At 52.4% G+C, this 20,864-nt stretch overlaps 1 protein-coding gene across 1 annotated transcript in view; it reads left to right on the forward strand.

Annotated features, from left to right (window-relative positions):
* Positions 1–20,349, forward strand: part of TTLL4 (tubulin tyrosine ligase like 4) — a 26,541-nt gene extending 6,192 nt beyond the window's left edge. The window contains exons 2-19 of the mRNA XM_037397929.1: positions 912–2,280; positions 2,972–3,081; positions 3,513–3,567; positions 5,289–5,413; positions 5,709–5,819; positions 6,819–6,895; positions 7,629–7,823; positions 7,907–7,989; positions 9,057–9,185; positions 9,834–9,956; positions 11,505–11,603; positions 12,176–12,310; positions 13,050–13,187; positions 14,457–14,559; positions 15,181–15,391; positions 17,675–17,745; positions 18,340–18,422; positions 19,434–20,349. Of these exons, the coding sequence (XP_037253826.1) occupies positions 974–2,280; positions 2,972–3,081; positions 3,513–3,567; positions 5,289–5,413; positions 5,709–5,819; positions 6,819–6,895; positions 7,629–7,823; positions 7,907–7,989; positions 9,057–9,185; positions 9,834–9,956; positions 11,505–11,603; positions 12,176–12,310; positions 13,050–13,187; positions 14,457–14,559; positions 15,181–15,391; positions 17,675–17,745; positions 18,340–18,422; positions 19,434–19,575 (3,297 nt within the window). The 5' untranslated portion in view covers positions 912–973 and the 3' untranslated portion in view covers positions 19,576–20,349. The remainder of the gene's footprint in view (positions 1–911; positions 2,281–2,971; positions 3,082–3,512; positions 3,568–5,288; positions 5,414–5,708; positions 5,820–6,818; positions 6,896–7,628; positions 7,824–7,906; positions 7,990–9,056; positions 9,186–9,833; positions 9,957–11,504; positions 11,604–12,175; positions 12,311–13,049; positions 13,188–14,456; positions 14,560–15,180; positions 15,392–17,674; positions 17,746–18,339; positions 18,423–19,433) is intronic.
* The last annotated feature ends 515 nt before the right edge of the window (positions 20,350–20,864 follow it).

A 20,864-nucleotide genomic window follows, 5' to 3' on the forward strand; every position in this document is an offset into this window, starting at 1 on the left:
TCCTATCATGTCCGTATCCAGGGGCCCTCCAGGCATGTGTTAAAGCAAGACAAATACCTGGCACATGGTTTGTTTTCTTTTTACTTTCTGCCCAGGCAAGAGGATCTTACAGGTGCAATAGTTCATTTTAGGAGGATTCAGGACACCTATGTCTGCAGCTCTGTGGTCTGCCAGTTGCTCCTTGCAAGAGACTTTTCTGTAGGACTGCAATGAGGAGGAATGTGTATGTGCAGTACTGCCAGTCTCTGCTGGAAACCAAGATGTTAATGTTAGAACAGCCCTGTGTTTGCTGCTTGCTACCTTCTCACTCCTGAGTTCTTTAGGATGCCCTCAGCCCTTGCTGAGCTTTTCTATGAGGTTACAAAAGCGAGAAACACGTTGCTTTTAAAAGGAAGGGCTGAGGTTCTTACCTAGTTTTGTGACCTTGGAAGCTGAAGCTTTAAGGAGTGGGGAGAAGAAAAAGAAGCAGACATTTTGGGGCTTGCACTGGAGTCGGCAGAGCTGGTAGTGGAGTGCACTGTGTGGTTTAGAGACATAGACCCATGGGAATGGGCTCTGGCTGCTGTGCTGGATCCAAGGTGGGCAGGCAGGTGGCCTTTCCTTGCAGCTGGGGCTGCTGCCCCCCGGCCCTGGCTGGCACCCCTGCCCATTTGCAGGGTACAAGCTTTCCTGTGGACAGCACTTTTCCCAGGGCCCTCTCTTAAGCTGTCCTTCGCATCCTCTGGTTTCAGACAAGATGCCAGCTCTTCTTTTGAATTGGTCCCAGGAGACTCTCGGGGATCTTAGCAGATGGAGATGCAGATTTTCATCCTGCAGGAAAGCAATTTGCCCTGCTCCCCTCCTGTTGTAGTGGGCTGGGTACTTAGTCCTGCCACAGTAACGGCACCTTTCATGCTGTCATCTTCTTTCAGGTCAGTAAAGATGCTGCTGTAGGTGACTTGACTCGCCCGTGCCTCATGTGCTATGGGTCTACATGGCCTCTGCAGGACCGGAATGTGCTAATCTGGGCCCCAAACAGGAGAAGAGTGTTGAGCTCAAGTCAGGCACCCTTCTGGCAGGGAGAGCTCAGTCTCACCAGGCCTGGCACCTTGCTCAGCAGCAGGCAAAGCCCATCTGGAATTTAGAGAAGTATGTGAGTGCTTTCCAGGATCACAGCCTGCTGCCCTCAGGGATCCCTCTGCAGCAATCCTGCTTCTTGTGCCCACCATCGCTATGCCATGCACACCCTGCTGAAGACACCCTCACGAACCTGCCCTTGGCCCAGCCCTGCCTGGACCTGGGTGGGAGTGCTCTGCTCTACCGACACTCCTGCCTCAGACCCAAGCCCTACGGGTTTCCTTTCCGAAGCCTTCCAGACACTAGTTTTGCCACAGGAAGAGTGATGTCTTCCTTGCTGATGGAGCCCTGCCGGCTGCCTGCGCTGGTGGAGGAGCACTCTGGGACTGGTATCAAAGGCTCTGCCCTCAGCTCAGGTCAGCAGGCTTCCAGCTCCTGTAGACCGGTGCCCAATAACAACTCCTTCCTACGGCCAAGCAGTGCTAAAGTGCCTTTGCTGCAGTCACTGGAGATCAAGAAGGTAAAAAACACCCACAGTTTCCCCACTGCCTCGTGGCCCCACTCCAGGGATGATGAAGGCATCTCCTCCAGGAACTTCATCAGTGGAGCAGTGAAAAGCAATGACCTTGTGTTGGAGCAAACCACAGTCTCCTCCCTCAGCCTTGTGCCCAGCAGTGCGATCCTCAGGAAGGACTGTTTGCAGGAGGACACTGAGAGGCGAGCGTGCCGCTTAAAAGAGAAGGAGGCAGAGATCAGCCTCACAGAGGCCGTGCAGCAGCTGGCCGGACAGACTGCCACATGCAACAGCTTTGGATGCGAAGTTGAAAGCTCCGGCCCTACAAATGCAGGCAGCCTATCCAACTGGAACGGCAGGTGGAGGCAGCCCGTCATAGCACAGGTCACCCGGAAAGAAACCATCACTCCTCTGAACTTGGAGCTGAGTAGCCATCGCCTTAACAGCAACTTGAGCCTTATAGGCACTGATGGTGCCGTTGTCCGTACTGAGTGTATCAGTGTCCCTCACTTGGCCTCGTGTGCTGGCTCTCCCAACTGCGACGCTGACTGCCGGCTTGTGAGCATGCTGAGCCCGTGTGGTGAGGACTGGGTAGTAAGACCAGAGCCTCCACACCTTGCCACCGTCTCTGAAGTGACAACTCAAATATCCACTATCCAACTGGAGAAAGAGGAGAAATGGACCCAGGCTGTGCTCCCGGGAAAGCTTGAGTGAGTAGAGCCAGGAGGAGCGAGGCTGTGGTGAGCTGGGCTGGCTGCTGTGTTGGGAGTGTTGGGAGAGGATGCGCTGTGGGCACTACCGTGGTGGCTGTAAGGGTAACCATGGGCTGTGTCCCTGAGCAAAATCCATCTACGGCATCCTGGTGTGGGGGGGAGCCTTCCTGTCACCCCAAGCTTGATGCAGGCACGAAGGCTGGCTGCGAGCCCTTCCATCTTCTCCTTCAGCCACAGCATGTAATTGCTGAGTGGCATTTCTAGCTCGCTTTCCACACAGTCACAGGGCCCTGCCTGCTGTGGCAGGCTCTGTGTGTATGTTGGGTGAAGCCTGCTGTCAAGCCAGGCCCAGCAAGGCTTTCCTGGGCAGAGGCATGGGTTCTTTAAGGAATGTGGAGCCAATGTAGGACAGAGAGGGTGGAAGGACATGGAGCTCCTGCTCTTGTGCTGGGAGAGGGTGTCCTTGTGCCTCTTTCTTTCTGGCTGCTCTGGAAAAATGTTCCCTCTCAAGGTGTCCTGGGGCCTCTCCATCTTGCTAGCTTGGGATAAGCGCTTGTACATCAGCACTGGGGAGGGCAGTGCTGTCACTCCCCTGCCCGTGTTATCTCATGCTGCCTTGTGGGCTTCTGGGTCTTTTGGCCCTGGAAAGCACATGCCACTCCTTCTGACATCATGTCCTTTATCCCAGTGTCACTGCTGAGCATTTGCCACTGGAGCTGAGCCATCCCCAGGATGAAGTGGAGGAAGAACTTCCTGATGGCCTGGATGAGAGCTGCAGTCAGGAGGATGATGAGGACAGTGAGTGCTGGTTCCCCTGGGAAGACTGCCCTGAGGTGGGGAGTGTGTGGGCTGTGTGGGACCTGGGGTTGAGCACAGCTGTCCTCCTGTCTTATATTCGTGCTGTCATTTCAGGATGACCTAGAGATTGGGCTGAATCCAAAAGCAATGTAACAGCAAGGAGGAACTGCATGGGTTCCTCTGGGGAGCAGGTTTGGGTTTACCACTGTCCTGCACTAAAACTTACCCATCTCTTCTTCTCTGTGCAGGGCTGTCAGTTCCCCTCCCTGCCCTTTTATGCCACCAGTTAGTGGGCAAAACCCAGGATCCAAGGGTTCAGGGCAGCTGGGAAGGGTTTGTCACCTGGAGCATTTCTTTTTAGTCTTCCCTTACTAACTCTGTGTGTGTTCACAACACATGGAGACAACACTTGCGTCTGTCCCCTCCTGCAGGTGACTCTGATGCTTCCTCTGTGGCTGGTGTGTCATCTGTGACTTTTGTATCCAGGTTAGTAGCTGTAAATAGTGCATTGAACTTGGCGTCTTCATCCAAACTTGTCTGTCTTTGCCCTCCCTGGTGACAGAGGAGAGCTGTACCATGTATGGGAATGGAGCGAAGGTAGTAAACAGGCTCCCCAACCAAAATGAGCTTCCTTGCTACCCTGCAGACCAAAGTTACCTCTCTTGCTACAGATAGTAGCCTGCAAAGTGCTGAGGGTGCATTCATCACAGCAAAACAGGGGTCTTAATTTCACTGCCACTGCCAGTTGCTGGGTTAGGTTTACTGGAATAAATGGTGCTCTTGCAGTGTTTGCCTTGCAGATGAAGCAGAGTGGAGGCGTCTGGGGCCAGAGACTGCAAAAGCTCCTTGGGGTGTTGTGACTCAGCATTGCATCCTAGGGACAAGTCCTGGATCATGGGTTTTTCTTGAGCTGTTGGAAGGAGGTTTCTTCTGGGGAGGATTGGTCAGCTTGTGGTCGTCTGAGCCCTGCCTCTTTGACTCCTGGCAGGCCTTTGTGGGACCTGGTTTTGCCCATCCAGCAATGGCAGCTGGTCCTTGCAGCTGTGCTGCCCCTTGCACAAGGGCTGCCTTGGGCTTTGCTGTCTGCTTTCTTGCTGCTTTCTATCATGCCACAACTCACCTGGGAGATGAGGAAGGCATCCTGCAAGCAAGTGTTGAACCTAGGGGTGCTGCAGAGCTCTGGGTATGCACATGTGGTGTGAAAGTCCTGTAGAGGTGACATAAATTGGACCAGAAGCTGTTGCTGGCAGGATATGGCTGGTTGGCCTCTCGGGGCAGATGGGGGGAAGTGATGCTGGGGCCAAATGCTTCCTGCAGCAGGGAGAGAAGCATGTTGGCCACTTGTGTGGGCTGTGTGTTGGGCTGGCCTTGAAGCCTTTGCAGCTTCTCCTGCCTTCAGATGTTGCAGGCAAAACCAGTTTTATGCCAGGGAATGCTAATGAATATAGTTTATTGCCAGTTAACAAACTTTTAGTTACCAATTCTGGTATTGAAAAAAACCCCATGTATATACAAGGACTCAGGGAAAAACACCTCTTCTCCCCCTGTCCTGGTCTCCAACCCCCTTGCTACGCTCAGTCTCTTCAGAGAGGCAAGGGGTTGCTTGGGAGATTAGGGTCAATGTATTGTGTTTCCTTTTCTTTTGCTGCTCTTTGTTCCGTAGTGGATTGCTCTGGTATGGCTTTTTCCACTGGCTACAGTGGCATATATTTGAATATATGTTCATATTAAACTCTACTTTTAGTGTCATCGCAACCTTAATAGATACGTTATAAATTCTACCCTTCCTCCCAGGTGTTAGAGATTGCTGTGTTAAGGCGGAATACTTACAGCTGGTAAAACTCCAGCCCTCTTCTCTGTAATACACCAAACCCAAGAGGTTTACAACAGCTGAATCATATATGCATTACAGCCTCCACCCCTTGTTCCTATGGACTAGGTTATAGGGTTTGTCACATAACAAATGCTACCCCTTGCCCCTGCAAAATACAACACCCACAGGGGTTACAACACTTATATGTGCAATCATTACAAGCTTGCCGCCTCATCACTGCAGACTGGGTTACTGACCTTAGTGCCCATTGCTTGCACCACATTGCAACGATGCAAATTCCCAACACCAGGATCAAGGCTCCTTTCAGCTTCCCCCTTCCTCCCTGTGCTACCTTTCACCCTTAGCCAACTGCCTACTGCTTCATTTCTCCTAGGAACTGCACTGAGTGCCTGACCCAGCCCACTGAGGCTCAGGAGAAAGTCCTCAAACCAGCTCTTGTCTGCAGTTTATTCCCTAATGTGCCTCCAACTATCTACTTCGGTACTCGGGATGAGAGAGGTGAGCCAGGGTCCGTGGCTGTGCAGGGTGAGAGCAACCAGCTCATTATTAGCAAGGGCTGGAGTAAAATGATGGCTGGGGCATGACTCAGGCTGCCACCAAACGTTTCAGTGTCTTGGATCTTCCCCAGCTGTGGTGTCTTCTGCTCTGTGCTAGTTCTGCAAAGGGGGTATGCACCCTCCTCCGCAGGCCTGGTGCCTGTGCAGCAAACCAGCAAAATTTCCCTGGGTGCAGCTGTAGAAAATCCGCGTATTGTGCTTGTTTTCCTTCTGTCCTTATCTTTTTGTCCTCCTAGTGGAAAAGCTGCCTTGGGAACAGAGGAAGCTGCTGCGATGGAAAATGTGCACAGTCACACCAAACATAGTGAAGCAAACCGTTGGCAGGTCCCACTTCAGAATCAGCAAAAGTAAGTTGTTGGGAGGCTGGCAGCATCTGACACGTTGTGTCCTCTGTCACCTGCAGCCCATCGGCATGAGAAGGCACATTGCCTGTGAAAAGCAGAGCAGGAGCGATTCAGGCTTAGCACTGCAGAATGCAGCAGAATGCCTGTCTGCCCGCCTGCCCTGTGATATCTAGGCTCTGTGGGTCCTGGCAGGGCCTGATCTCCCTCTTGGCTTGTCACTGGCATGGACTACGAGTCCATGGCTTGTCAGGAGCTGAGGCAGCACGTGGGGCAGCAGAGCTGTGCTCTGGCTTGTTTGAGCTGTACCTCTAGATGGTGCTGCCACTCTAAGGAGGTGTCTGGTGCCAACCCCAACACTGCTGTCCCTTGTCCCCATGTGCTGAGGAAGAAGCCATTCTCTCTGACCATAGCCAGAGAGTTCTCGGGATTGGGATCTTATTGCTGAAGAGATGTGTAGCAGAGGGCTGGGGCTGGGGAAGCACTGAGCATTTGCAGCTATGATCCATACCCTGGAGTGTGATCTCTCAGCAGTATTTACAGGACTTCTGTGTATATCTCCTGATATCTCCTGTGATATCTCCTGACCTGTCTCCAGACCATTTTGGGGCTGTAATGGGGCACACAGGGCAGAGCAAGACCTAGGAAGTCTTGAAATCCTACATCTCTCTGAAGCGCAGTGCTGATTAGCCAACTGCTTCATTCACCTGTTGTAAAGAAGGGAAGTCAGGGTGTTGGGGGATTAAAGCCATCCTTTGACCCTGCACCTGCCCAGATCCCTGCAACAATCATGTTTGCAAGGACATGACCCATCTGGTTAAGTGGATCCTGCTCACAGCCCTTGGTTTGGCAGCTTCACAGTACCCAGTATGAGTCCTTTGTGCTAGTGCTGTGCAGCATCCCAGGCATACTTCTGCTGGCTCCAGGAGATGGGGTGCTGGTGGATTGAGAGAGCTTTGTGGGTGGTGGTTTACTCTGTCATGGATTTTTCTGTTTTTATTGCAGAAAGCAATGACTGGCTGGGTTGCTGGGGCCACCACATGAAATCCCCCAGCTTCAGAGCCATCAGAGAGCACCAGAAGGTAGGGCACGTTTTGGGCTGACCTTCTTCATGTGCATGGAGAGCATGTTTGGAGCAGTTTGGGTGCCCCTCTATTCAGGGGCAGGTGTTTGCTGTGCAGACTGTCCCTGCAGCGTCCCTCCCAGAGCATGGCAACTAGCATTCCTGTGCCGGGAGATGAGTCCAGGAGACAGGCGCAGCTGGGTGAGCATCCCCACTGTGAGGGTGGCTCTTGCACAGACTGAGGCTGTAGCCATCACACATACCTGTTTGTTCTAGAGAACCATGATGTTCCAAACTCCTTGGTCTTGAGGCAGCATCCAGGTTTGGAAGCTAGCAGCCTCCAGCCCTGTTCCTATCCTGCTGTGGGGTCTTTCTGTCCCCAGTGCTTGTGTTGCACGGGCAGGACTCTGGCATACAGTGTAGAAGCAAGTGGGAAACAGCTGAGGTGGAGGATTGTGCCAGAGGAAGCTCAAAAGCTGGGGGGCTAGTGCCCTGTAGCTGCTCAGACTTCAGAAGGGATGAGGTGGCAGCTGCTGGCTTTGTAGCTGGTGTGGGTTACCATGTGGGTGTTTGTCCCTGCAGAGCTTCAGGAGCAGGTGGGTCTTGTCTTGGTGCAGTCCTGAGAGGGGAGCAAAGAGCATTACCCTGCACTGTATTCAGAAAGGTTATATCCTCTGGCCAGGGAACAGCAAGGGGTGGACAGGGAGGCAGGGAAGCAGGAAGATCTCACCAGCATCTGAGTTCCTTTTCAGCTAAACCACTTCCCTGGTTCATTTCAAATTGGGAGGAAGGACCGTCTGTGGCGCAACCTGTTGAAGATGCAGGCTCGCTGTGGGAAGAAGGAGTTTAACTTCTTCCCCCAGTCCTTCATCCTGCCCCAGGACATCAAATTACTCAGGAAAGCATGGGAGGAAGGAGCTAGCTGCCAGAAATGGATTGTAAAACCAGTAAGTCCAAAGCAGAGCTCAATCTTCTGTCCCATTGTAGCTGCAGGAAGAAGATCTGATCCTTTCTTGTTTGCATTTTGTAGCCAGCATCAGCAAGAGGCATTGGTATCCAGGTCATCCACAAATGGAGCCAGCTTCCCAAAAGGAGACCGCTGCTGGTACAGAGGTGAGTGACGGACTTGACACAGCCTGGGATCTCCTAGTGTCTAGTCTCTCTGGCCAGGTCTGGGCCACTGCCACCATGTGGCAGAGCAGAAGCACCTGATCTACATCTGGAAGCTTACCGACTGCCTGGGTGTAATGCTGCTGCTGGAAGTCAGGCCCTGTCAGCTGCAACTGGGCTTACTGGAGTGCTGCTGTCTCTGTGTAGAGTTTTGAGGTCTTGGGTACAAACTGGCTCCATGGGCTTTTTGGAGCTTCTGGCAGGTGATCAGCTTCAGCTCTGCTGTGATCCAGCTTCTACTGCTTCGTACTCTGGTGTTTAGCATCTTTGGAGGCAAACAAACCTTATCCAGTGGCCACAGGCCCAGTGGGAAGAGGTGACAAATGTGAAAGATTTTTTCTTACCCAAGTTAGAATGAGTCAGTAAAAGCCTGTCTGTGTGGATGTTGGTCAAAGAGATTTCTTGAAATAACAGATTTTCAGAATCTCCTTCCCCTTCTGCAGAAAAATTCAATAGCTCATCTTGCATTGAGGCTGCTTTCTGGGAAGGTTCTTGTGAGGGCAGGAAAACTGTCTGGTGTTTGGCAGACGGGGAACTGTTGTGTTGGCTTGTCTCTTCTCCCTGTCTGCTTCCCATGCAAAGTGATACGCTTTCCTATAGAACATGATGAAGTTCTGGTGTGACTAATCAAATGATTTGGATTAAAATTGCCAACTGTTTCTGCTCACTGAATCAAACCATCTGTGGCTCAGTGCGTGTCTTAGATGTTCCTGAATATTGTGATCAGTCTTGTGGGTGTGGAGAAGCTACCGTGCCTTAGAGCTGGAGAAAATGTCTTCAAAATGGAACTGAGCTGAAAGAAATACAGCTTGTATCTCTGCAGGATCTCCCCTTGCATGGGAGACCTTTTTTCTCTCTTATTTTGACTGTGATGCACTTAACATGGAAATGCTGTGGAAAAGGGCTTCTGCATTGATCCCTGGTTTTGCCAAGCCTTCTGAGGTGGGGGCTAGAGATGTTCCTGCATACATAAATCATAACCCTCCTCCGGTGCTTGCTTCCCTCTGCAGATATCTGCACAAACCCTACCTCATCGGCGGAAAGAAGTTTGACCTGAGGATCTACGTTTATGTCACCTGCTACGATCCCCTCAGGGTCTACCTGTTCAAGGATGGATTGGTTCGCTTTGCTAGCTGCAAGTAGGTTGCGAGGGAGAGAAGTGCTGGGGGGCTGTCTCAGTGCTGAGGCATGTGTGGCTGTGGTACCTGCCTGGGCTGGAGCAGGGAGGGAGTCATCCTGTATACAGTAATGCTTAAAGCTGTAGCTTACTTGCTTAAGGAGCAATCTGGAAGCGCACGGGGTCACTGCAGGTGACGGTGTTGAAAGAGAATGTGAGAGGATGCTTCATTCATCCACCTTTCCCAAGGCAAGAGCAGTTCTTGAAACATGTTGTCTGTGCTTCATACTGCATAAGAGCTGGCATACCAGAAACTGAGATGTTTCTTCCAGTTTGGGCTATATTGCCTTGGGCTGTTGCAGTTCCATCAGTGCTTTTGCTTACTTCTTTTTTTTTTTTTTTTCTTCCCTCTGGTCTTTTTGTAAGGACATGCTCTGAGGGTGGGATTGCATCCCACTGCCCCAAGGCAGCCTGTTCTGTGTCTTATGCTTTGTCCCATCAGCTTTGGGCCCATGGGGAGAGATTGCTCCAGGTGGCCTGGGAAAGAGAGGCAGTAGGGCTGATGGGTGGCTGAGAGTGGTGTGAGAAAAGAACAGTTTCTGCCTGCCCCATGGGCCTGGGGGCAGCCAGTTCAAGCTCAGATTGTTTGTGCTCTTATTGCTTCCTCCAGGTACTCCTCCTCGATGAAGAGCCTCAGCAATAAGTTTGTGCATTTGACCAACTACAGTGTGAACAAGAAGAACACAAAGTACAAGTCCAACTCGGATGAGACTGCTTGTCAGGGACACAAATGGTAGGTATCACTTTTAGGGCACAAGGCAGCTCTTTCTACTCCCCATTAAGTCATCCTTTTTTCACTATTCCTACCCAAAACTTGAAGGTGCTTCCTGTATCGTCTGCTCCCCCTTGGAGAAACTGGAAGAGCAGAGTGATTTTAGCATAGGTTAGTGTCAATGGAATCTGGACCATCTCCCGGGCTTGTGATTCATCCTGTCGGCTGCTGCTTGGGCTGTGGTTGCTGTTCATCCTGCCTGTGTCTGTCCCATTCCCTGCTTCCAATGCTGCTCTCATCTGTGCTCATTCATCCCCTTGCCCAATTGCAGGGGCAGTGGGATGTGGTGAAAGCAGAATCTAATTTTTTGCTGTTAAAACTTGAATGGGTAATTATGATGCTTAAATTGGCTAGATGGGAGCTTCTGCCCATCTCACTCTTGACTTCCCTGTGGAGGCAGAGAAAAGTACGGTCCTGGTGCAAAACTGATAATTTATGTGTTGCTAGGTGTGAATAGGAGCAGCGGTGCCATTTCTAGGCATTTGGGAGGAGGGCTGCAGTCTTGCAGGAGTTCCTGTTCGCTGCTGTTCCATGGGTGGACTGATCCAAGGCCCCAGGCACTTGTCTCTGATTCCACAGTGGTGTTTAAACTCTTAAAAATAGTGCAGGATAGAGTTCTCAATTCATGGGCCTGAGCAGGGCTATTTCACTTCAAAGGGAGCTGCAAAAGGTGGTTTGCTGTGGTAGGATTGCTTTCTCAGACCTGTACCTGCTGCACAGTGGTCTGTTCCTCCACTGGGACTTTGAGAAGGGTCTGCTGTCCTCCAGCAGTTTAAATCCCACAGAGGTGGGATTGTGTGGCTTTTTGATACCACCATGCAAGTCAAAGCTAGCTGCTCCCACATTAGAGATGAGAGTGGCTGTAATATACTCCATCTCGTGTGCAGGAAGCATGACCTTTGGATTCCTGGCCATTAGCCACACAGTCTCACTTGAGCAACATCTGAGCATCCTTGGCTCAGTGTCAGGGTTACTTGCAGCACTTAGTGTGGTGTGGGAAACTCCTGTAAAAGCTGGGATGCTCCCCCCTACCATCTTGTTCTCCACATTTTTTTAAAAATCCACATACCCCACCCCAAGCCTCGGTGAAATGGCTCTAGCTAAAAGATTTATGGGACTCTTGCTGGATTCCTGCATTCCTGCTGAGCTGCTTTGCAGTGCTGCCGGGGAAGGCCTGCAGGAAGGGGAGGTTTGCTGAGGACACAGAGTGGGAGGGAAGAGAAGACCTGGGCCTGAGTTCCCTTGCTCATGTGCTAATTTGGGACCTATTATTCCAGTGCTGGGACAAGTCTGTGACAGATTTATGTTCCCAGTACCTTGGGCCTACAAGACCAGGGGCCAGGCTGGGGAGGGTAGCAACCAGTAGCTGAGGGGTCTGAAGATAAGCAGAAAAGGATGGCTGTGCCAGGGAAGAGCTTTGTCAAGGCTCCTCTCTGCTGCTTTCACTCCCCTGGCAGGACTGAGCAGTAAGGGACTACAGAGCTACCTCCTTTGCTTTCTCTCTCCCAGGGCACTCAAAGCTCTCTGGAGTTACCTGACGCAGAAGGGAGTTAATAGTGAAGCCATCTGGGAGAAGATTAAGGACATCGTTATCAAAACCATCATTGCGTGAGTCCCGGCACCCCTTGCTCTGTTCCTGGCTGTGGGGTACACCCTGGCCCTCTGGCTCTCCAGTCTGCTCTCAGCCCAGTCCTTTTGCTTTTAATCTGAATGCTGCCACTGCTGTTGGCTTCAGTATTTCTCTCTGGATCCTTCCTTTTCATCCTGTTACTTAAGCTCATGCTGCAGTAGCTTCAATGGGTACGTAGACCTTATGTTTTCTGGGTCTACCTGCAGTGCAGGGGAGGAGGCCAGGAGGGTGCAGTGTAACTCACACTTAGCCCAACTTGCCATCTGTTCCCGTGCTTGGCCAGGGTGCCCGAGAAAAAAGGTCCCCTGGTGCAGGATGGATATTGTGTTCGGAGGTGGATCCTGCCCGACAGAGCAGGGATGCTCAGGATGCAATGCTGTATCCATGCGCAGTGCAGCAGCAGCGGCTCACAGGCCTGCATGGTCTCTCAGCCCACCTGATCCCACAGCATGTGGTTGCATACACTTTCAGAACCAGCAGCATGTGCTTTGAGCAGCCAGAGCTCTGCTGTCTGACTGTTGGAAATGTGCATTTTTTCCTTGGCTTGCAGATCTGAGCCCTACGTGAACAGCCTGGTGAAGATGTATGTGCGGCGGCCGTATTGTTGCCATGAGCTGTTTGGGTTTGACATCATGCTGGATGAAAACCTCAAGCCCTGGATCTTAGAGGTCAACATTTCCCCAAGGTAAAGCAGATTCTGAGCCACAGCAGACTGGATAATGGCCTTTCTTTTACCACAAAATGAATTTGGCTTGTGATGTCTCCTGCACCCTGTGCTGAAAGACTGTGGGCTTTGAAGCCTCCCTCTCCAGATTGCAGGAATCAAAGTCCTCCCTGTCTGTGAAAGCAACATCCATCTGCAGCTCAGAAAGCTTCGCTGGGCATGCTCCAGTTAGAGCCAGGGAAGAGTACATTAAAAAAGGAAGGCCAAGGAGGGATGTGTCATGTGGGGAATGGGTGATGGCAGAGATTTCTTCTTTGTGTGGGCAGACGTGATCAGCAGCTCCACTGTCTCATGTGCTGTTCCTTGCTTGCTGATGGCACGCGGCTGCGTGGTGTCAGCTATGCAGGCAGGGCTGGGAGCTGCAGTGTACCTGAGCACAGCCACTCCTGCCTGCGAGAGAGAATGGGCATGAGCTGGATGCAGAGCCGTGGTCCCACACAGGGCTCTGAGGATGGGTTTGCTGGTTCCCTGCAAATCTGGGAAGAGGTGGATAAATGAACCACTTCTGGTGGGGAGCCCCCCTTCAAAGAGCTGTTGTCAGGATTTTTCTCTCAATGTCTCATGTCTGTCTGTAATGAGGTGAGGGACAGGCTGTGTTTTGTATTTCGGTCAGTATTAATCCAGGGAGTGATCCTGGGGCCATGGGACTCGGCACCTCCATTCTGGGACTCAGACTTCTGTGATGCTTCCTCTCCCACAGTCTCCATTCCAGCTCCCCACTGGACGTGAGCATCAAAGGCCAGATGATTCGCGATCTCCTCAACCTCGCTGGCTTTGTTCTGCCCAGCATGGACAGCATGGCCTCAAGACCACAGACAAGAAGTGGCTCTACCTGCAGGTCAGCCCCCTTCTCTGCCAGAGAGGCAGGCTTTTGTCTTGGAGGATTTAATCTGGGGGCTGCTTGCAGTCCAGCAAATGCTGGTTTCTATGTCGTTGAGAGCCTTTGCTGGCTGGTCCTCAGCTATGGGTCTGAGGGACTTGCATCATTGCCTGGGTATCCGATTCCTGTGGTCTCTTCAGGGCAGAAGGATTTATGCCCTTTCTGCAGGTCCATAGTTGGAAGTGAGGCCAGCATAATTTGTGCTTGCTCTTTGGTTAGTAGAGTCGTGTTCTCTCCTTCCCGCTGCCAGCACTAAGGCAATGCTGAGCTGCACTGCCTCTCTGTTTGCTTAGAGGGCTGGCTGGCTGTGTTGGGGCTGGAGCTGGTTTCCCTCTACCCTAGGACTGATGTGCTGCTGCTTTGAGCAAGAGGAGCACCTGTTGTTTTGCAAAGGCTGGAGTGATCTATCTGTTCCTTAGGCAGGAATGTAGGTGCCAGAGGTTGTAGACCTATGGATAGGAGTGTGCACAGTCTTACCTGGCAGCTAACATGACTGTTTCTTACATAAGGCTAATTCCTGGGCATGTGTTAACCCAGGCCCCTGCTCCTTCTGTGTTTCACCACTGCTTGGGCTTATACTGTTTTCAAACCTGATGGTAGGGGAAACCAGTCCCATTCCCAGCAGCAGAGCGGCTGCTGGCTGTATGTCACTGCTTGTCAAACTGTACAAAAGGCCAGGATTTCCTGTGACATATGGAGCTGGAACTGAGGTCATTTAGAGAGTTCTTGGATGTTGCAGGAGGAAGTTGTTGATCTGTGAGTTCTCTCCTTCCTTGTATACTGGCAGTACCAAGTACTCATACTCCCAGCCCTGTGGTTACAGTTAGGAAGCTGTGTTGTGAGCGGGATGTAAGCATAAGATCCCACCAGGCTTCCAGTGCTGTGAATTGTGTCATGGTGTGTCTTTGGCCCTCTTGAATCCTATGTGGATGTGAGGTGATGGTTCACCTATTGGACAAAGGAATGCTGAAATGCCTTGGCAAGGAGCTGGCAGGGCCCTCCCCGTTCCCCTGCCCATATACTTCCTGGGTCCTGTGCTGATGCACAAGGCTGTGGGTGCATCACTGATCTTGGAACTAGTGACATCCTCGGAGAAAGTGTTCTCTCCTCCATGGCATCTTCCTGAGTGTGTCACCGCTCTCACAGAAGTTGCTGGGAGCAGCTTTGCTATGACAGGACATTGTCTTCTCTGCCTAAATGCTCTACTACCTCTTCTTGTGTCCTCAGTCTGGGCAGTGATTTGAAGGAGAAGCCCAAGCCAGCATCTGAGCATTTCATAGCAGAGAAGATGAAGAAGGCCTATTACTTGACGCAGAAGACACCTGACCAGGTATGACACAATCTCCGATGCTTGCGCTATCCTGCCAAGCCACTGTCCCAACCAGTCCCACCTATCACTTGTCCCTCTCCAGGTTGTACTCTGGAGCTGGGGACAGACAGATGATGGAGTACTTGGGCTCCCGTGGGTTACAAGACAGCTGGTCAGAAATAAATCAGTTTGCTTAAGCCACTGCTGCACTGGCTCATCTTTACATTAAAATAGGCATGTGTGGAGGGGCACGTTACCTACCGGTCCCCAAACAGGGTCTGAGCTCCCACTGGAGCACTGGAACACTGCCTGTTCCTCCTTGTGTCTCTGTGCAGCTCTGGTAGCCTTTGCCTGCTGACCCCGTGCAGGTTAGCAGGGATGCTTGTCTTGTGTGCCACCTGGCAGTGTCTGTAAGAGAGGTTGGGCTGCAGAACTGGGGATCTCCTCAGCTCTGTGTTGCATTGATGTCACCACTGAGCTTAGAATTCTTCCTTTTCCATGTGGCCTGTGTCCCAGAGATCTCAAAGATCTCAGACACATGAAGACCTATGCCTGAGAGACTTTGAGGAGTGGGGAGGTGGGAAGGAGAACTGACAAAATGCAGTTCACTTCTCCCTGACCCTGGATTGCTCTTCTCTGCAGGATTTTTATTCTTCTGTCTTGGACGTCCTGACCCCAGATGATGTTCGGATCCTGGTGGAGACAGAGGATGAGTATTCCCGACGTGGGCAGTTCGAGCGGGTGTTCCCCACCCACATCTCCATGCGGTACCTGCGCTTCTTCGAGCAGCCTCGTTACTTCAACATCCTGGTGACCCAGTGGGAGCTCAAATACTACCTGAATAAACACAAAGGTAACTGCCATCCGAGAGTCAGGCGCAGTCACCTGAGTCACACAGGCTGCCTGCTGGCGGTCGTGGGAGACTTCTGAGCTATGCCTGTTGAGGGGGAGCTGCCTGCCTGCACACTCACCATAGGAAATGTGTTACCCTCCCAGACTGTTTCAAATGTCACAAAAAGCTAATTCTGAGTTGGTCAGAGGTGCTGACTGTTCTGGTAAACGCAGCACGAGCACTTCTGGGTGCCCTGGGGCTGAAGCAGGCTGGGATTCTTCCATCACCCTGTAGCTCTGGCCTCTTATAGCATTCCTCTGCCCCCTTTTGAGGAACAGCTGGAGTCACTGGGCTTTGCTCCTCACAGGTGATCGGTGAAGTGAAGGAAAAATTGGGCCTATTCCCTGGTCTCCTGCTGCTTTCTAATTGATGAAAAACTGCCAGTGTGCACACAGAGGAATTTTTCCTGAACACTAAAACTCTATCTATCATTTCCACCTTTCCAGGACACAACTCTATTTTAATAAAAAGCACGCTTTAATGAGGCATAGCTGGGCTGGACCATTTCCTTCTCACCCAGGGCTGTCTCTATCAGGGCAGCAGTAGAGGCTACTTAGAAGAGAGAACCAGTGAGATCTAGTGAGAAGGGTTAGTGAACGTAAAAACCTGTGGCTCAGGGCTCTCCATCCAGCATCTGATCTAGCCAGAGAGGCTTCTGCAGGAACTGGCCCTCCACTGAGACAACTGTATGTGTGCTGCTAGCCTGGCTGTCATGCAGAGAAAAAACAAAACACTTTTGTCACTTTTCACTGGTGTTAAAGCAAGTATCAAAGGGGTTGGTAACAGTCTTTCACAGAGAGACAGTAACCTCATAGCCCTCTCCAGCTGCGCTGTCGGCATGTGTCATCCTTTGACTCGCTAATACCTTTGCTGGATGCTCTCCTGTCAGCTGGAGAAAGATTCTGTCATCATCTGCACTGAAGTGCTGCCCTGAACTTTCCCACTCAAGCCAGGGTCCTGGTTTGGTGCTTCAGCTTCCCTGAAGTAGCCCAGCAAGCAGATTTGCTCTGTCCTCTCATTACTCTTCACCTCTGAGCAAAAACCAAATTTCCCAGCCCCCTCCTATTCACATATGTTCCATGCAGCCCTCCTCTCTCCCTGGCCAGCAAGGTGCAAAGCCCAGGCTGGTGCACAGAGCCAGGACAGGGCTGCCGAGCTGCCTTGCTCCCCTCAGCCCCCAGTACGTGGGGTTTTTTTCCCAAGGTCCTGGGGCTTGCTGAAAGGTCACTGAGGAGCAGAGTTTGTTGGACAGCAAGGATTCCTCCTATAACCAGGTCTGGTATCATATAGCGAACCACAGTAACCCCAGCTGGACAGCATCAAGTTCCTGGCCATTGCTCTGCTGGTTCTTAAATCTCAAGGCACCTTATCTTGTGCTATGGCTCTAGGGCTCTTAAAAAAGAAAACAGGAAGGGAGCAATCCTAGATTTCCCAGAAATACTGGGAATATTTCTGGGCCAGCAAAAAGCAAGAAGCTTGGCTGCACTCGGGACAGCTAGCAGGAGGCCTTGGAGTAAGTGGAGCCAGTTCAGTGCAGTCAGACACATGGCTGTGCTTCAAGGTGACCTCCCTGTGCTCTGAAGCAGCGTGTCTTGTGTGTGGCTGGAGGAATGGTTGCTTTCAGTCGCACCACCGGTGAGCTTGGTCGATGCCAGCCTCACCCTCTGACAGGAATCAAGACCAGGTCTCGGCCCACGTCAAGCTCCAGATGGATCCATGCAGGGAGGAGATGATGCGCTGGGATGCTGCAGCTGATCGTTACTGTGCAAGGAGGAGGTTGCCTGAGCTGCCCTCCTCTGGGAAAGGGGACAGTAGCAGCAAAGCTGCTCTACATTTGCACTGTAGGAACTTTCACCAGTGCAGCCCAAATCAGGCGCTGCTGTTGGCAGGCACCTGGCTCAGGGGGACAGCCAGTCTGGTCTAATTCGGCAAATCCCATGTTGCCCCAGTTTCCCTGCTTAGCTGAGCGTGCTGCATGGTGCGTCTGGCTCCCTGGGAGGAAGGCAGGCACTGCGGCAGCCCACATGCTGGCACTCGCTCCAGTGTTTGCTCATACAAAGGGTGAACACCCTTGGTTTACTCCATGTTTGCTGGGGCTCAGGCACGTGTTCAAGTAGTTATTGCGTAGCATGTACTTCATGGTCAGTTCACTCTGTGCAGCATATTTGTGTGCTGCAAGCTGGGAAGACTTAACTCTCTGCAAACCTGGTTATTCATTCTTGCTTCTTTTCTGTCGCTTCCCAGGTTTGGAGCTACTGAAGAACTGGTGTGTCAAAGGGTACCTCACTGGGGCAGGGGTGGATTTGGCGCAGATGGTGCGTATGGCTGTGGGTGAGCTAGGGGAGAGGTGGGTGGCTGCCTGGGCAGAGTTAGGCAGAGCAGCTGCTTATTCTGTTTCCTGTGGTTCCTGCCCTACCTGTTTGCCCTCTTCTTCCCTCTCTGTCAAGGCCTTCAGGAGTCTGGAAAAACCCACACTTCTCTGTCTCCCACCAACATAAAGTCCACCCAGTATATCAGATCTGCAGGTATTTTGCATCTGAATATTCTTGGGTGGACTGGGCACAGCCCTACGTATTTGGTACCTGGCCTGCCCTTTATTCCTCTCTGTGAGGGAGCCATCTCTGTCTGTCACTCCTGTGCCTCACAGCAGGCTGATCCATTAAAAGAAACCCGCTCTTCGACCTCAAGATGCTCTGCTCCCACTTACAGCAGAGGGATTCATTAAGCAGAGAGCAAAGACTGCTCTGTTTGCTGTTCTGGGAACAGTCTGGTGGCAGTGACGCTGCACAGCAATGTGAGGCAGTTCAAGCTGAAGCACACTAGGGCAGCCTACGGCAGAGCACAGCAGGCTTGAGGGATTTTTGCCACGACTTAAATAGCCATGTTGTTGTCTTTCTCTCCTCCTGCAGTGGTCATTGCCAAAATCTTTCTTCCTCCAGAGGAGCAGTGTTCAGTCAAATGGCTTCAGCAAACTGGAAATGGGCAGACTGGGGTGAGTTTGCACTGGCTGTGACACGTATGATGTTCGCTGCATGGCTTTAGTACTGGTGTCCTGAGAAAGAACTGGCAGCAGGGAAAGCAACTTCATGTAAGGGGAGAGGAACAGGTTGGCTTGCAGGCTCTGAAGCCAGTCGTCGCTCTCTGGAGAGCTTCTGGTGGGGCTGGCATGATGTCTACGCAATGGGGTGTGTGTCCTTGGCACTGTACAGTCAGCTTGGATGGGAATGAGGCCTGGAATAGCTGAACTGGGTGATGTGTGGGGTTGTCATGCTCAGGACATGCTGACAAGATGTTTCTCACTGAGACCTGCACCACTTTGATGTGGCTAGCAGTGAGCAGAGGCTCTCAGCTGCAGCGTGGGGCTGGAGGAGCAGTGTCACCTCCAGGTCTGCTGCACTCTGCCAGCTTCCCTGAGCAAAGCTGGGCTGCAAGATGGGTGCTGCTGGCCCCGACAGCTTCCTGCAGAGTGGTGGAGGATGGGGGTTCATCTAGGTGAGCCTAAGTGGAAAGCAGGCACACCCCTGGTCTCTGATGTTAAGGGAAGGGGCATCCCTGCTCCTGTGCCCAGACCAAGGGTCCTCAAACTACGTTCCGCGGGCTGGATACGGCCCCCCAGGGTCCTCAATCCGGCCCCCGGTATTTACAGAACCCCCCCGCCGGGGGTTGCAGGGGGAAACCGAGCAGCCGCAGATGACTGCCTGCCACTTCATCCGCGCGCCGGCCCCCTGTTTAAAAAGTTTGAGGACCCCTGGCCCAGACCATGGTGGAGCTGGATTTATGTGCAGGCAGGGAGATCAAGCTGTGACCCTGAAGTCCCGTCAATGTCTTGGATGTCTTTTGGGGTGAGTGCTGCTGCCTGGGATGGGAAATGGAGTAGGTGAGCGTGGCAGCCCTGTCTCTCAAGTCTGTGTATGATACTGCAGATGAGTGTTGGTTGCACCATGGACCTTTTTGATCCTTTCTCACTGTCCCTAAGAAGTATGGGGTCTCCTTTCTCCTGCAGCACACTCCTTCCTTTAGCTGGTGAGGACCTCACAAGATGCCTGGAGCCCAGCCCTACTCAGAGCTTACCTCTCAACAAGTGTACTGGTGGAGCTGATCAGAAACCTGCGGGCTGCCTCTCAGACACTGCCCTGGTGATTTGACCAGGCAGCTGCCGTCCCTCCCCAGGGACACCTCAACCTACCTCAAAGGAAGACAGGAGCTGGCTCCAGAGAGCAAGGACTGTGGGAGCCCACTGTGCTGCATACTTGCTTGTGGGGTTGTTTTTAGAGTGATGTCTTACTTGGCAAAGAGGAGAGCTGTGTGACTTCCATTTTTAAAACAAATGGCAAAGCCTGGGGAAGTGGGGTTTGGCCTTTGTCCTAGACTGCTCTGAAAGCTCGATGTGGTGGTTTCTTTGCTGGGGGAGTGTGGGAGCTGTCTGAGCTTGGAGTCAGCCTGGCCTTTCTGTCCCCGAGCAGCATGGGCTGAACCCTTGCTCACCTCTGTCTCCTTCTGCTTGTCCTGAGCCACCTGGAGCTGAGTCTGCTTCTGCCCTGCCGCAGCCTGGCCCCTGGAGAAAACTGCCCAGCCACCACCCTGCTCCTCGGGAAGGAACAGGGCTTGGGGCTTTCAGCTGACCCCTTTCATCCTTTCTGAATGCCTGTGCCAACATCCTGCCCTTCCCGAGACTCGGGGCGTGGGGGGGAACCTCGGGTGTGCATATAACTGCACGAGAAAGACCTACCAGTGTAGCTCCGGTTTGTTGTGGGGACAGTAGGGCTGCTGGGGAGGGAGCATCCTCTTGAGGCTATCTGCTCTCCTGGGTGACCTGCACCATGCATGCAGGGACTGCAGGCTGGTGCTCTTCTGGGCTCTGCTCTCTATTTTCCCTTTGTTTCTCAAGGATTTCTATTAAAGTTTGACACTCAGCTGCTCTTCTGGCTTCCATCTGCCTCTATTTCCCTGACCTGTTTGGGTCTGCAGTGCGCCTTGGCTCTCCACATGCTTTGCTGGGCTCCGGTACAGGAAGGGTTGGTGCCACCACCCTGCCATTCTGTTTTCCTGTCCTTCGCAGAGCTGGGGGCTGTTCTTGCTGCCCCAGAGCAGGTAAATGTGCCCTCTTGTGTGGGGGAGCAGCTCCCAGTGTGGCTGTATGTCCTGGGGGCTCTCCCGCAGATTGCTAGCCTTGCAGCAGGGGAAGGGAAGGGTTGGGTCCCCTGAGCTGTCCCCTGCCCATTTTGGGTTATGTCCCCCAAGCATGGCAGGGGCATGCTGGGCACTTGAGTGGGATGCTTGAGGTGCTGAGCCCTCTGTGTGGGTCGTGGGGCTTGCAGAAAACCCTTCCCTCCCCACAGCCCCAGCTGCCCGGAGCTGGGCCCTGTTTCTCCGGTCTCCTTGGTGACAATCTCATCGCTCCTCGGCTTCTCTCCAGCACCTGAAAATAGCCTCC

Source organism: Falco rusticolus, chromosome 8, assembly GCF_015220075.1.
Source record: "Falco rusticolus isolate bFalRus1 chromosome 8, bFalRus1.pri, whole genome shotgun sequence".
Taxonomy (NCBI): domain Eukaryota; kingdom Metazoa; phylum Chordata; class Aves; order Falconiformes; family Falconidae; genus Falco; species Falco rusticolus.